This window comes from Trypanosoma theileri (genome assembly GCF_002087225.1).
Source record: "Trypanosoma theileri isolate Edinburgh chromosome Unknown TM35_Tth_24_V1, whole genome shotgun sequence".
Taxonomy (NCBI): Eukaryota; Euglenozoa; class Kinetoplastea; order Trypanosomatida; family Trypanosomatidae; genus Trypanosoma; species Trypanosoma theileri.
In genome coordinates, this window is record NW_021639866.1 from 442,256 (window position 1) to 455,855 (window position 13,600).

The 13,600-nt window shown below is 41.4% G+C and overlaps 9 protein-coding genes across 9 annotated transcripts; 4 read left to right on the top strand and 5 right to left on the bottom strand.

Moving 5' to 3' along the window:
* Window position 1: 1 nt before the first annotated feature.
* TM35_000242700 (putative phosphonopyruvate decarboxylase) lies at window positions 2–1,198 on the top strand (the record flags this gene model as incomplete). The annotated part of the gene is made up of 1 exon (XM_029027682.1): window positions 2–1,198. The coding sequence occupies one exon, from the start codon at window positions 2–4 to the stop codon at window positions 1,196–1,198; it is 1,197 nt and encodes a 398-aa protein (XP_028881186.1).
* A 232-nt stretch (window positions 1,199–1,430) lies between these two features.
* TM35_000242710 (prenyltransferase) lies at window positions 1,431–2,903 on the top strand (the record flags this gene model as incomplete). The annotated part of the gene is made up of 1 exon (XM_029027683.1): window positions 1,431–2,903. One exon carries the CDS (start codon window positions 1,431–1,433, stop codon window positions 2,901–2,903), a length of 1,473 nt encoding a protein of 490 aa, XP_028881187.1.
* Window positions 2,904–3,282: 379 nt separating this feature from the next.
* Window positions 3,283–5,148, top strand: TM35_000242720 (uncharacterized protein; the record flags this gene model as incomplete). Its single annotated transcript, XM_029027684.1, has 1 exon — window positions 3,283–5,148. The coding sequence occupies one exon, from the start codon at window positions 3,283–3,285 to the stop codon at window positions 5,146–5,148; it is 1,866 nt and encodes a 621-aa protein (XP_028881188.1).
* Window positions 5,149–6,038: 890 nt separating this feature from the next.
* On the top strand, window positions 6,039–6,911 carry TM35_000242730 (putative sugar phosphatase; the record flags this gene model as incomplete). The annotated part of the gene is made up of 1 exon (XM_029027685.1): window positions 6,039–6,911. The coding sequence occupies one exon, from the start codon at window positions 6,039–6,041 to the stop codon at window positions 6,909–6,911; it is 873 nt and encodes a 290-aa protein (XP_028881189.1).
* A 436-nt stretch (window positions 6,912–7,347) lies between these two features.
* Window positions 7,348–7,701, bottom strand: TM35_000242740 (uncharacterized protein; the record flags this gene model as incomplete). Its single annotated transcript, XM_029027686.1, has 1 exon — window positions 7,348–7,701. One exon carries the CDS (start codon window positions 7,699–7,701, stop codon window positions 7,348–7,350), a length of 354 nt encoding a protein of 117 aa, XP_028881190.1.
* A 97-nt stretch (window positions 7,702–7,798) lies between these two features.
* Window positions 7,799–8,245, bottom strand: TM35_000242750 (Tbingi protein; the record flags this gene model as incomplete). The annotated part of the gene is made up of 1 exon (XM_029027687.1): window positions 7,799–8,245. One exon carries the CDS (start codon window positions 8,243–8,245, stop codon window positions 7,799–7,801), a length of 447 nt encoding a protein of 148 aa, XP_028881191.1.
* A 1,120-nt stretch (window positions 8,246–9,365) lies between these two features.
* TM35_000242760 (Tbingi protein) lies at window positions 9,366–9,713 on the bottom strand (the record flags this gene model as incomplete). Its single annotated transcript, XM_029027688.1, has 1 exon — window positions 9,366–9,713. The coding sequence occupies one exon, from the start codon at window positions 9,711–9,713 to the stop codon at window positions 9,366–9,368; it is 348 nt and encodes a 115-aa protein (XP_028881192.1).
* Window positions 9,714–9,747: 34 nt separating this feature from the next.
* Window positions 9,748–10,050, bottom strand: TM35_000242770 (uncharacterized protein; the record flags this gene model as incomplete). The annotated part of the gene is made up of 1 exon (XM_029027689.1): window positions 9,748–10,050. The coding sequence occupies one exon, from the start codon at window positions 10,048–10,050 to the stop codon at window positions 9,748–9,750; it is 303 nt and encodes a 100-aa protein (XP_028881193.1).
* A 714-nt stretch (window positions 10,051–10,764) lies between these two features.
* On the bottom strand, window positions 10,765–12,783 carry TM35_000242780 (surface protease GP63; the record flags this gene model as incomplete). Its single annotated transcript, XM_029027690.1, has 1 exon — window positions 10,765–12,783. One exon carries the CDS (start codon window positions 12,781–12,783, stop codon window positions 10,765–10,767), a length of 2,019 nt encoding a protein of 672 aa, XP_028881194.1.
* Window positions 12,784–13,600: the final 817 nt, after the last annotated feature.

Below are 13,600 nucleotides of genomic sequence, written 5' to 3' on the forward strand. Positions count from 1 at the left end.
AATGGGAAAATTAGCTCCAGAAGTGTTTTTTAGAGCTTTAAAGCAACGTGGATCTAAACGTTTCTTTGGAGTTCCGGATTCACTCTTGAAGGATTTCTGTGCCTTCGTAACGGATCACACACACCCCTTTGAACACGTCATTACGGCAAATGAAGGTAATGCTGTAGCCATGGCAACTGGACACCATCTAGCTACAGGGGAATTCCCCGTTGTCTATATGCAAAATAGTGGATTGGGAAATACAATAAATCCACTCCTTAGCCTTACACACTCGGATGTTTATGGTATTCCATTATTAATGATTATTGGTTGGCGAGGGGCACCAGGTGTAAAGGATGAACCGCAGCATGTAGCTCAAGGTAGATTAAATGAAGATCTTTTACGTACTACAGAAGTTCCCTTCTCTGTTTTAACTGCAGATTGTGATGATGTGGAAGCATCTATGCAGAATGCACTGGATACAGCTTTTAATCATATGCAAACTGCAAAAACACCTTATGCTTTATTGGTACGTCCAGGAGTATTTAGTAAATATCAATTACAAAGTAATCAAGAAGAAGTAAAAGGAATTCCAATGTCTCGTGAAGAGGCTATTGAACAAGTATTACGACAACTTAATCATAAAGATATTGTGGTAAGTACAACTGGAATGCCTTCACGAGAAGTTTTTGAAGTACGTGAACGTACTGGAGTTGGACATGCTCATGATTTTCTTACTGTGGGTAGTATGGGTCATTGTTCATCTATTGCGGCCGGTATAGCTTTAGCAAAACCAGAAAGACAAGTCTATTGTTTTGATGGTGATGGTGCAGCTATTATGCATATGGGTTCTCTTGCCGTTATTGGTGGTACCGCCGCTATTAAATCTATCCATACAAACGAACCAAATCCTTTACAAAACTACAAACATGTGGTATTCAATAATGGAGCGCATGACTCTGTAGGAGGTCAACCTACTGCTGGCTTTGATATATCTCTTACACAAGTTGCTAAAGCGTGTGGGTTTAAAATTATTCGGGAGGAACCTGTAATGAATATGGGTGAATTGGTGGAGGCTGTAGGGGAATTGAAAGAGAGTGCGGGGCCAGCATTCTTGGAAATAATTGTGCGAAAGGGTAATCGTCCAGATCTCGGTCGTCCGACTACCACACCAAAGGAGAATAAGAAGGCCTTTATGGATTTCTTGAACCAGAATTAATTGATCAAACTCCGAAGGAAAGAAAGGGTAGAAGAAGAAGAAAAAAAAAAAAAAAAGAAGTATACATTTCTGTAGAAGGTAGGTTCCTGTTTTTTTTTTCTTTTTTTGCTTCTTAGGTGTCCTTTTTTTTTTTCTCTCTCTCTTTCTTTCTTTCTATGTGTGCATTTCTCTCCGTCGAAAAAAGGAAATAGAGGTGTTACCAAATAATAAGAAGAAAAAGAAAAAGAAAAAAATGTTAAGGCGAACACTTTTTCTTCGAAAAGTAACCCGATCATGGACAAAATCTTCCATTTCCGCAGCATCGGCTCACTTTCCAGATGCCATAAGAGTAGATCCTGCTGCTCAGAGAAGTGCAGCGACCTCGGCAAAGGAACAACGCACGTGGGTACTGGATGATTTCTCAAACAATAAACCCCGAAAGATACCAAAACATATTCAATGGTTAACACGAAAAGCGAGTTGTTGGGCTCAATTGGTGCGTGCGGATAAACCTGTAGGGACATTACTATTACTATTACCATGTTACTGGGGTTCTAGTCTCGCCGTAACACGGGCACTTGTATGGGAAGGAGCAGATCCTGTCGTTCTCTTTGCTCCTTTTATTCCTGTACATCTTATTATACTTTTTGCTACTGGAGCTTTTTTAATGCGTAGTGCTGGATGTGTTATTAATGATATGTGGGATAGAAAATTTGATCGTTTAGTTGAACGAACCAAAACACGACCGTTAGCTTCTGGAGCAATGAGTATGACTGAAGCCTCAGGTGTTCTTGTGGTTAATCTTGCTTTGGCATTAGTTATTGCTTTGAATTTATCTCCTATGGCTCTTGTGGTGGTGGTATCCATTACTCCTCTTATAGTTCTTTATCCATTTATGAAACGTGTTACTTATATGCCACAATTATTTCTTGGACTTTGTTATAATTGGGGTATTTTTGTAGGATATGCTGCCGTCTTGAATCGTGTGGATCTTGCAGTTACTTTACCAATCTACACTGCTGCTGTGGTATGGACTGTTCTCTATGATACAATTTACGCCTATCAAGATAGAAAAGATGATATTAAATGTGGTGTGAAAAGTTCTGCTCTTCTTATTGGTGATCGTAAACATATTCTTATGGCTATGATATTTCCTGTGGGTTTAGGAATTCTTATTTCTGGTTTAATGGTTTCACAATCTCTTCCATTTTATATAGCAATATTGATATGTGTTTGGTATCTACAAGGTATTGTAGATGATGTTAATATATACGATGGTTGGTCATGTGCAACAGGTTTTAGAAGAAATGTACGGTTTGGCTTTTTTGTATTCTTGTCCATGTGTCTTGGAAATGTTTTTTGGGCATTAGCCTCTGAACATCAGAAGGAAAAGGATGCTGAAAATAGTTCTGTATCTGAACAATCTGCTTTAATGAAGTTTTTACTGTTTAATAAGGAAGCAGAGAAAATAGCCTATGATGTACATGATGTTCGCTGGGTAGATCGTTTTGCCCATCCAGCCTACATTGTAGCTCAGCAAGTAAAACACGATTCTGCACAAGAATCATTAGTAATCCCTGCATGGATGCGACGTGAATATTTGGCTGAGAATGTTGGAACTATTTTACGTTTCTTTGGAGTAGAAGAAGAAATTATTCAATCATGGCAAGAGTGGTGGTATGCGCAGCTGGATCATTATAATATGTTCTCTAAGATTGCAATTTAACGAATACATATTTGGAGTGGGTGAATGGTGGGGGGGGTGAGAAAGAAAGAAAGAAATAAAAGAAGGGAAAGAAAGGTATATAAGAAAAAGAGAAAGAGGAATAAGTGTTGCTTCAGTTTTATTTTTTATTTTTTTATTTTCTTTTCTTTTGTTTTAGAGCTGAAGAAAAATGAATATGAAAGAATAAATGCTGTATAAAATTTTTCTTTTCTTTTATTTTTCTCATTATTTGTTTCTGGTATTAGGGAAGTTAAACTTCTATTTTTCACATTAAAAAAAATTTTTTTAAATTACATATTATATTTATAGCAGAAGGAGGATATTTTCTCTTGGAAAAAGGTGAGAAGAAGAAGAGTTCTTAACAGTGATCACGAGAATTATGGAAACGACAGAGTTAAACCCTCAGTCAAAATCAACAGAAATTTATCCCAAAGAATTAACTGAACTCATTCGTCCATTTTCTTCCGACACCTCATCACATCGTATTGCCAAATTAGTGGAACCCTTTGATGCGGAAGAACATAATTTGCGAGATATTTATATTATTAGTTGTCAAGAACATCGGGTACAGCCTAATAAGCAAATTCTTCGTCAATTATCACCTGTTATTGGTAAGGAATGGCTTAAAAAGGTTAGAGTACTTGATTTTTCTCTAGTTTACTTGGGATCTGATGGATGCTCTGCACTAATTCCTGTTATTGCGTTTTCTTCATCTCTTACACATTTAATTATGCCTTCCGTTGGGTTAATAGGGGAATCTGCACGATCACTTTTTGCCCTTGCGCAAGTTCACCCTTCACTAACTTGGATAGATGTTTCTGGGAATCATTTAGATGATAATGTAGGGCGATGTATCTTAAACACCGTTTTGGAAAATCATCATATTCATTTTCTGATATTGCATGATACTGGTATTAGTTTTCCTATTATTCGAAAAATTGAACATCATTTGGAGTCTAGAGGCAAAGGTCATAACTCAGAGCATAATCAATTTTCTCAAACACTTGAGTTGGGAAGATTTTCATCTTTAGAAAATAGTTTTTCCACAACATGTGCTCTTTCAACAGTTAGTACGCGAACACGTCGTCTTCCACGTTTTGTTGCTACAGGTTTAGTGGAACTTCGACATCGATTGTATCAAAACCGATATTGTTTAGATTATGTGTATCAGTGTTTTATTCTTCCTCCAAGTAAAGATGATGATAATGATAATGATAATAATAATAATAATAATAATAATAATAATCTGGAAGCCCTTATGGACTTTAGGAAAATAAATGATCAATGGGATACTGTTTCTATATCTACTATGCAAAGTGGACGGTGTTCATGGCGAGCCTTTTTTCGAGGTCTTCGTCTTCTTGGAATTCATGCGGTTTCTCATTCACTCACAGAGAGTGTGATATTTGCGACCTCTTGTGGTATATGTAATTTAGAGACTATTTCTTTTGGTAAACTATTAAGTTTTCTAAGACCACATGTGGCCATTAAGGAAGTATTATCAAGAAAATCATCAGCTTCTATGCGTACTTCTTTTTCTTGTCTCCCAAATGTATACTCATCTTCATCTGTGAGAACAAAACGTGGTGAACATCTTCCATCAATTGTTTCTAAACCATCTCCTACTATCACACCATTGAGATTGATGAAATGCACTAAAAATACAATTGGTCTTGTTAATTCTAGGGAATATAATATAATGAATAAAGAAAATGTTTCTAAAAATCTGGATGGTCTCTTAAAAGGAAATCAATCTTCTAGGAGAGTTTCTTTTTCTTGCACCTCAGTGGATTTGAGTTTAGGACTTTCACATTCTATTAAAAGTCTCCCATCGTCAACTAAAACATTAGAAGAACGATTTGAACTGGATCGTTTTTTCACTTCACGAAGTGTACAATATGTGGTAGATCGGTTATTTGATGCACAAAATGCTCTTAGAGAGTATTTTCAGCCATCCGATAAACTTGAAACTACTACACCGCAATTAATACCTCTCGATGAAGTACTGCGGAGTGCATTGTTTTTTGTAGGGGAAGATCATTATGAAATTGTCAAAACTTTCCTAGAACCATGGATAGTCAATATAGACGGTTGTATACAGGTAGATACAGAAGGATGGCTTGGCTCCATGTATATTCCAGACTCAAAAAGTCCAAATGGGATACCATTTTCATTGTCTGAAGAAAAATGCATGTGGAAGACTGTTGAAGTAGATGCCTTGATATGCGCTATCAATCAGTGGTAAGAGATTTTTTTTTGTTTCTTGACAGCTTGCGAAAAGAATAATCGAATCTAGCGCCAATAACCAACGGATCTGGGGTAAGGTATATTAGTGTTGGAATTATTATTATTATTATTATTATTTTTTTCTTCTTTCATCTTTACAGTCTGTCACATATAAGTTTTGTGAAAAACCTCCCAACCCAACCCTCAACGCACTGAGCGGGAGACGAGGTTAAAAGGGCTTCTCAATACACTTCCATTTTGTCAATTCTGTTATTTATTTAGGGAATAACCATGGAGGAAAACTATCGGTATATATATATATATAAATTACGGGAGAATGTGGAGCTCAAGACGATAAATTATATTTTTTTTTTCGTCTTTGTTTCTTCTACATTTTTTACTTTAGGGAGAAAAACAAGGCTTAGATTATTCTGGAGAATATGTTTTTTTTTTCTCCTTGTAGCTCCCATCATTACTTGCGATTTAAAATTATCTGGAAACTATTATTACTATTATTATCAATACCCCTAGTGGTTTTTTTCTTGTCTTTTCTTGGAACACCCTTTGCACGAGAAATTCTTCGCCACTGTGAAACCGCGAGACACCCTCTCTGTCTCTCGTTATTGGCGGTTTTCTTGTTTCGAACAAAGAAAAGAGAAAAATGTATACTCTCTTGATTCAAAGACCCCTTTACTTCAATGGGAATCCTTTTTTTTGGTTTGTTTGTAATGTATGGTTTATATAAAAAAGAGGGTTTGGGTGTGCTTTTTTTTATTTAATTGTTACTTTTTTCCCCTCTCTCTCTCTCTCTCTCTTTCCATACCCTTTTATTGTTTAATTGATATAAACCAAATAAAATGATAATAATTAGTTAAAACAAAGGCGAAAAAAAAGGGACACACAAACACTATGGAATCCACTGTTGTACCGTATAAAATTGTCGCCACCGATCTCGATGGTACTTTGTTAAACCCCGAACATCTTGTTTCAGAATATACGGTACGCGTAATTGATGCCCTGACCGCCAAGGGAGTACCTGTGGTTTTTGCGACCGGTCGCCATCATAAGGACGTTATGGAGACCAAAAGAAAATTATCTTTAAAAGGATACTTAATAACATCTAATGGAGCATGTGTGCATGATCCACAAAACCGTCCAATTATGGAAAAATACATTGAACCGTCACTTGCAAAAGAATTGGCAACATTGGTAGCAGATAATCCTGATATCACGACAAATGTTTACCGTGGGGAATCATGGCTCATAAATAAAGAAACTGATCATCTTTCTTCATACTCTCAAGACAACAAACAAGTCTATTTTTCTCAGTTGTTTGATCCTGTTACTGAGGAAAACTATGAAAAGGTACATAAATTATACTATACAGCGAGTCGGCGTGAATCGTTGGAGGCCCTTTTTGCTAAACTAGAATCAGAATACAGTGATAAGGTGAGTTACGCCTTTGCTTTACCAAATTGTCTGGATGTTTTTGCAAAAGGTATTAATAAGGGATTTGCACTTCGGGAAGTGGTACCTATTATTCTTGGTAATAAAGGAGAGAAGAATGATGAAGAATCAGCCTTGAAGATTAAAGGTTGTATCGCTTTTGGTGATGCCAGAAATGATCTTGAAATGTTAAGTGTAGTAGAGAAAGGCTGTTTAATGAAAAACGCCCAAGAAGATCTTCTAAAAGTGGCCCCGCCAGGTTTGGAAACCATAGGTGGAAATTTTGAGGATGGTGTCGCTAAATATCTTGCGGAAGTCTTTCATCTTGATATTTGAGGATTATTTCCCATTTATTTTTTTCCATGGCGAGGGCCCGAAAAGGCAGCAAGGAAAAGAGGTAAAAAAAAAAAAAAACAACTAACAGACGTTTTAAAAAAACAAATGAGCCCATGCCAAAACATATGAGTGTGATTTTTTTTATTTTTTTGCTTTTGCGTGGTTGTTTTATTTATTTTTTATTTTTCTTTTGGCGCCATTTTGGACGTTGCGTTTTTTTAGGTGTCATTTCTTTTTTTTTCTTCCCTTTTGTTTTTTTTTTTTCCGCCTTATTCCATTGACTAAGAAAACTAGGAAAAAAGCATGGGACCCGGGCGAGGAAGGTTCCTCCCCTCTTTTTTCTTCCCGATCCTTTCCGTTCTTTAAGAATTTTTTCATTTTTATCGGATTCCCTCATTCATATCCGGTGTGGTATAGTGGGTAGAACAAGCGGCTCTCACCCGCTAGACCCGGGTTCGACCCCCGGCATCGGAATTTTTTTGCCGACCCCTTTTTTTGGGTTTTCTTGTTGGGAACCTTTTTGTTCCCCCAAAAAAGGAGAAAATCCCCGAACGGCGTCGGGGGAAGGGGCGGAAAGTCGCGGCCACTGTGCCGAGGCGAAACGAAAACCCAAGCGTCGTCTCGTTTGAACCGCATGGGTAGACATGCCTCGGTAGTTTTGGATAGTGATGCCTAGGAGTTCAGGTGCCTTCTCCGGGCCTACGGGGATACCGCGTAGTTTAAGAGAAAGGGGATGTGGGTTGGTGGTGCCAAAAAGTGTGTATTTCGTCTTGTCCACATTAATGTCCATAAAATAGTTTTTGGACCATTTGTCCACCACGTTTAGTCCTTGTTGCAGTGTACTGTTGATGATGTCTCCGTTGACGTGTCGTACTGCTAGTGTGAGATCATCGGCGAAAAAATCCATGAAATAATAAGGGAACTTGGGATAGTCGTTTGCTTAGGGTGTTCATTGCTATAATGAACATAAGTGGGCCGAGAACCGTTCCTTGTGGCACGCCACGGTGGAAAAGCATTAAAGGAGAGGATTTAAAGTTTACTCGTACTTTGGCTTGGCGTCCTTTCAGGAAAGATGCAGACCATCGAATGATGTGCGGTGGGATATCCATCTCTCGCATCGCACTAACTATTCGATCATGGTCTGCAGTATCGAAAGCTTTGGCGTAGTCGACGAATGCTGCACCCGTACGCGAATCAGGGGTGGGTCTTGTGAGGGCTGCGCGTAGATGCAATAGTTGATCTAACGTCGAGTGACCAGGTCTAAATCCAGATTGTTGCGGGGTTAGTTTGTTTTCAATGACATCTCTAATACGTGCTGCGATGATCCGTTCCATTAATTTGGACAGAGAGCTAGTGAGAGTAACTGCTCTAAACGAATCTAGATCTGTGGCTTTCTTTCTGGGTTTAAGGAGTGGTACAATGATGCCTACTTTCCAAGAGACTGGAACAACGCCCTTGCGGAGACTCTCGTTGAAGAGAGCAAGAGTCTCTGCTTTGGCACGGGATCCCAAGTGTTGGAGCGCCCCGCCGTAGATACCATCGGGACCTGCGGCCGTCCCTTTAGGAAGGAGACGCTGTGCCCGTTCCTATTCTGCTTTTGTAATGGGTATGAATTCTGTATCGGTAACTGGAACGGGCGGTGGGGGGCAGGAATGGGGGTGCCGTTTAGCTCGTCTTGAATATAAGCGGATAAAGTGCTTGGCTTCCTGATTTTATTTGAGTACTGTATTATTAATCTTTATCGCCGGGGTACTGAGGGGTTCGTTGGGGCGTAAATCCTCTTCAAAACGTTCCGACAGCAGCCGTCTGCCACGGCCATGTTATCACAGAGGGTTTTCCATCCCTTATGGGATGCTTGTTTTGGCATTTCTCTTCTTCGAGCTACCAGTCTGTCTGCATAGAGAAAGGGCCTGGTATTTGTCGGATTCCGGTTTCGATCTCGTTGGGTTCTGAAATCCCATGAAAACAAGGAAAAACCATCCTTCCGGCCGGAATCGAACCAGCGACCCTGTGATATCTGCTTATTTTTCTACAGTCACATGCTCTACCAATTGAGCTACAGAAGGGTGACATCGCAGAATTTAGTGAGAATTCTGTAATTAATTTACACATAGAGTGGTTAACGGAGGCGAGGGAACCGCAGTGGTCCATCATCATCTCCTACTACTACGTCGAAGAGGGTGATGTAATGGTCGCTGTCCAGGAAGAAGGATGTCGTTCAGGACTCTAGAGGGCATTCTCGCGATATTGTCACATCTGGCGCGGACGGACCATGGCGTGTGGTGTGGGCGAGTGCAGTCTCCAGCGTTGTAAATATAACGCATCCATTATCTAGGCGCCATTGCACTAGCACATCGCCACGGGTATCAGGGGGGATCGCGCGATCCCATGCCATTGCATGCGCATTGGCATCTGCACCAATGAGGTGAGGTCCGCTTGTCGTCAAAAGGGTGTCTAGTTGCGAGGTTGTGTATGATCTCCCCAGAGGGAAGAATATGCTGACGCCACTGTTAGCGCCAGACCTTCTGCCATGTGGATCGTTGCATGAGCATGCTCAATGCTGGCAACTACGGTGAGTCCTACTTCTACTGGCAGATCTTCACGCACAAGAATCGAAACGCCGCCTCCTTTAGAGGGGCGGGACACTCCATGATGTTGGTAACCAGCGATTGTGAAACTCGACACTTCCGCACAAGATAATTTCGTCTCGCTTAGAAGGCAGAATGTCACATTCTCCTCAACAAGGGTTTTGTGGAGAGCAAGCCTCTTGGCCTGGGTAAGCCCAGCTGAGTTCCACTGCATTCCTCGCAGTGAAGGGCCGGGATTTTCCTCTACATCACCACCGCTCAGCAGCAACCTGGTGCGGGTGATACTGCTGATGGCACGTCGACGCGTGACCCAGGACCTTCTTGGATATTATTTCTGCCCCAGCACGACGTGGTTTGTCCCGGTGCTTTATAACGCCGTAGCCTAAGGGCCAACGGGTCCTCCAGAAGAAAAACGTCGCTGGCCCTTGGCTTCCTCCGACAATACGGAGTACTGGACCTTGGCAACACGATGGGGTAACCGGCATTACCCACATCGATTGGCGCACTGTGGCGGGTGTGCGGGCACTCAATTTGTTAACTTGCTGTGGCATATACGAAGGCTTTCTACAGTAGAGAAGGAAACAAGAGGCAAAGAAGGGAAGAAAGAGTAAAAGAGTGAGGAGCGCAGTACACAGCAGGGCAAAGGCAGTCCCGCACAAACCAATCACACGACACCACTGTTATCTCAGTGGGCCAACACAGAAACTCAAACATAAAGAGATTTCCAGAAAAAGAAAAAAAAAAGACTCTGTTCACCAAGTGAAACACAACTACAAATACCATCCCATGTTTTTCTTGTATTTTACTTATTCCCCTCCCTCCCAAAAGTATTTGCCGTTTCACACACAAATGAGATTCATTACAAAAAGCCGAAGCAAAAATAAGATGCACAGAAGCTGAGCGTAACACATCTCCACAACGACGACAAATACACTCAGTCATGCATCATCAGCAAAAGAAAAAAAATCATGTATTTTCCCAATAGAATTCAAAAAAAAAAACGAAAAAAAGAGAAATGACTGCACTCTGGAGGAGGCGCAGGTGGTGCCATTCATTTTACCAAATAGAGAGAGAGAGAGAGAATGGAGCCACACGTGTTATCGTATCAGTATGCTTCCTCGTGCAGAGGTGTAAAGCAATACAGGTTAAAGTATATTAGTATATTTGTTCTTTAAATTTATCCTGTGCACACACCCATGGGAGTGGGACACCAATGAGGTGCCCATATTTCAGCATTGCGGTGTGGGTGTGCATTCAGTCCTTCCTCAGCAAGACAGCACCACAGCAAGAACCATGGTGACAAACATGATGGGAAGAGAGCAAACTGCAGAAAGAGCATCATCTTTACCAAGTTCAGTTAAAATCCCTGTGCTGTTCTGCATATTGTTAATTTGAGCTTGATTCACAACCCCTGGATATTTTGACGGATCATTGGTGTTTGCATTGTCTTTTCCATTTAGTAAGGTCGTACCTGCAGCGGCAGCAGCCTGAGTGTTATTGGAAGTTGTGGAAGAAGTAACACCAGTAGTATCCCTTCTGCTGCTTGCATTAGTAGTGGTACCGTTATTTCCCTGATCTCCCTGCAGAGATGTAGGTCCTGCTGCTGGTGGTGCTGGATGTGGGTTAACAAATGGAACAAGACTGCTGCCATTGGACGCAACAGTACACACCTCATCGTACTTGGGGCACTTGATCTTACCGCTTGCGGATTCAGAGAGTTCCACATCGATCATCTTGTTTTCAGGGCATTCGTTCAATATGTTTTTGTCTCCCTTGCCTTTGTACTCCACTTTCACTGTTCGCTTCTCATAGTCACACGATACCTGTGCACACACACCTTTCACGTTCGAAAATGTACTTTCAGCGTCCTTGACTGTCAGTTCAGCATCCAGACACCATGAATCAGGTCCCATAATTGATCCAGGGGGTGCCGAGGTATCTGTCGTAGTATCAGCACAATAAGAAGAGTTCTGTGGCATTTCACGTGCAATATAATCCTCTTTTACGTTACAGGTGCTCTGATATTCTTTGAATAAACTTTCGTTAAGCAGAAACTTCCCGTATGCAGTGCGGTCCGACGTGCATCGAGAAACACTTTGGCCATCGAAGAGACCATTAATGACTTCATTATGTTTCTTCGCGCATTCCTCCTTGAGAAAGGTACATCCACTCTGATTCCCCCAGCTCATTTGTTCCTCCATTCCCCAGTTTGCCTTGTAGAACTGCAGATCCTCAAACAATGCCATTGTGAGTGCTGTATAGTAGCCGGCACCGAATTCACGTGGCACTGTCATCAATTCACCTTTCGCAACGCGCATTGCCCAATGAACTCCCTGACATTCCTCTTCGCCATTGTGCGCCTCCAGTTCCATTACTGTTAACGAAGGACAACCGTAATGTTCCCGTGCTTTTCCCACTGTCTTTGTGGAGTTTAGCAACGCACGAGTTTCCTCAATGGGATCCACTTCGGACAACATTCTCCTTCCCTTCATCAACTCGTACTCAAATCCCAGTGCGTGTGCCATCTCGTGTGCAACACGGCGAACGTTGAACCGCGTGCCACGGTTATCATTCGATTCAGGAGCGTAACTCACTGCTCCAACGATTGGACGCCCTGTTGAATTTTCCACGGCACATGTGTAACCAAACCTCATCTTCTGTACAGCAATCACATAGAGGGCAAAGTCAGCATCAAAACCCACAGTACGGTGCTTTTCAGGTACAGTAAAAAAATTGCAATTACTGTCATCTTTAAACTCAGGCACCTTCAGCTTTCCACTCACAGGGCGAACAAGTAGACGATCCCTGTGCAGTTTGATAGCAGCGGGAATGACATTATTCACTAGATTATCCCTTTCCTCCTCAGACGCTCGTTTATAATCGCACTTCTTATCATCTGCGAGTGATACCTTTGTATTTTCTGCTTGTCCATAATCTGCCCCATTAACTTCTTCTCTTTTCTCTTTTTCCTCTTGCTTTATCTCCTTTACCTTGCCGCATAAATTTAAATGTTCAGTCAAGTTCTCCGTTAACGCCTTAATGCGGATCAGCTCCCATCCTTCATTCTCATTCTGTGTGGCGACGGTGTACGCCTGCACACCACTCTGTCCCTTGCGGGGCAACTCCCGCACAACACCAGTCGACTGCACGCCGCCGTCGTTCTGCGCAACACACACACTGGCGCAGCACAGAAACAACAGCAGGAGAAGCAGCGGCATCACGTACAGTGACTGGCACACTGTGGCGGGTGTGAGGGCACTCAATTTGTTAGCTTGCTGTGGCATATAATGAATGCTGTCTACAGTAGAGAAAGAAACAAGAGGCAAAGAAGGGAAGAGAGAGAAAAAAGAGTGAGGAGCGCAGTACATAACAGCCACCAACAGCCACATACCATTCATGCACTCACTGCCTGCAGCAACCATGTCACTCACAGTGCTTGTGCCACCATCCCACCCACCCTAGTCCCACCTACGCAGAGAGAAGAGAAATGAGAATTCGTATGCAGCACACTGAACACATACGGAATGCAGCCTCCCACAGGCATAAAACCACATTTCTTACCACACTCCACGTAGAGATGTTTCACAAGGTATAAAAGGTGAAACACATGTAAAATAAGCAAGACCATACCCATTACTTAGTTATTACCCAGAGTCCAAAATTCCCCTTTTCTGCTTTCACACACAGAAATGAATCTCATTATAAAGAACTGAAGTAAAAATGAAACTTACGAAAACAATGCAGCCCAAATTTCCATGGATCGTAAACAACACGTTCCAATTCTTTCAGCAAATAAAATTAAATAGTCTTTTTTTCCAATGTATTAGAAGAAAAGAAACACACTGAAATATAATTGTTTTGAAAAGAAAAAAGATACCATTAATAGAATCATGTTCATCTGCCTGGTATCGCAAAATTATGCAACAAGAGACTGTGTTGTACTATCAAACAGCCCATGGACAGCTTGCCTATCCTCATTGCGGCAGAAACAGTTTCCATTGGGATACTGACTGCTGTATTGGTGTCCCCTGTTGTGCTTGAAGAAGTGTTTCACAGAAGACCCATCAGAGTGAAGGTCATGGCGAGAGGCACAAGAGCAGA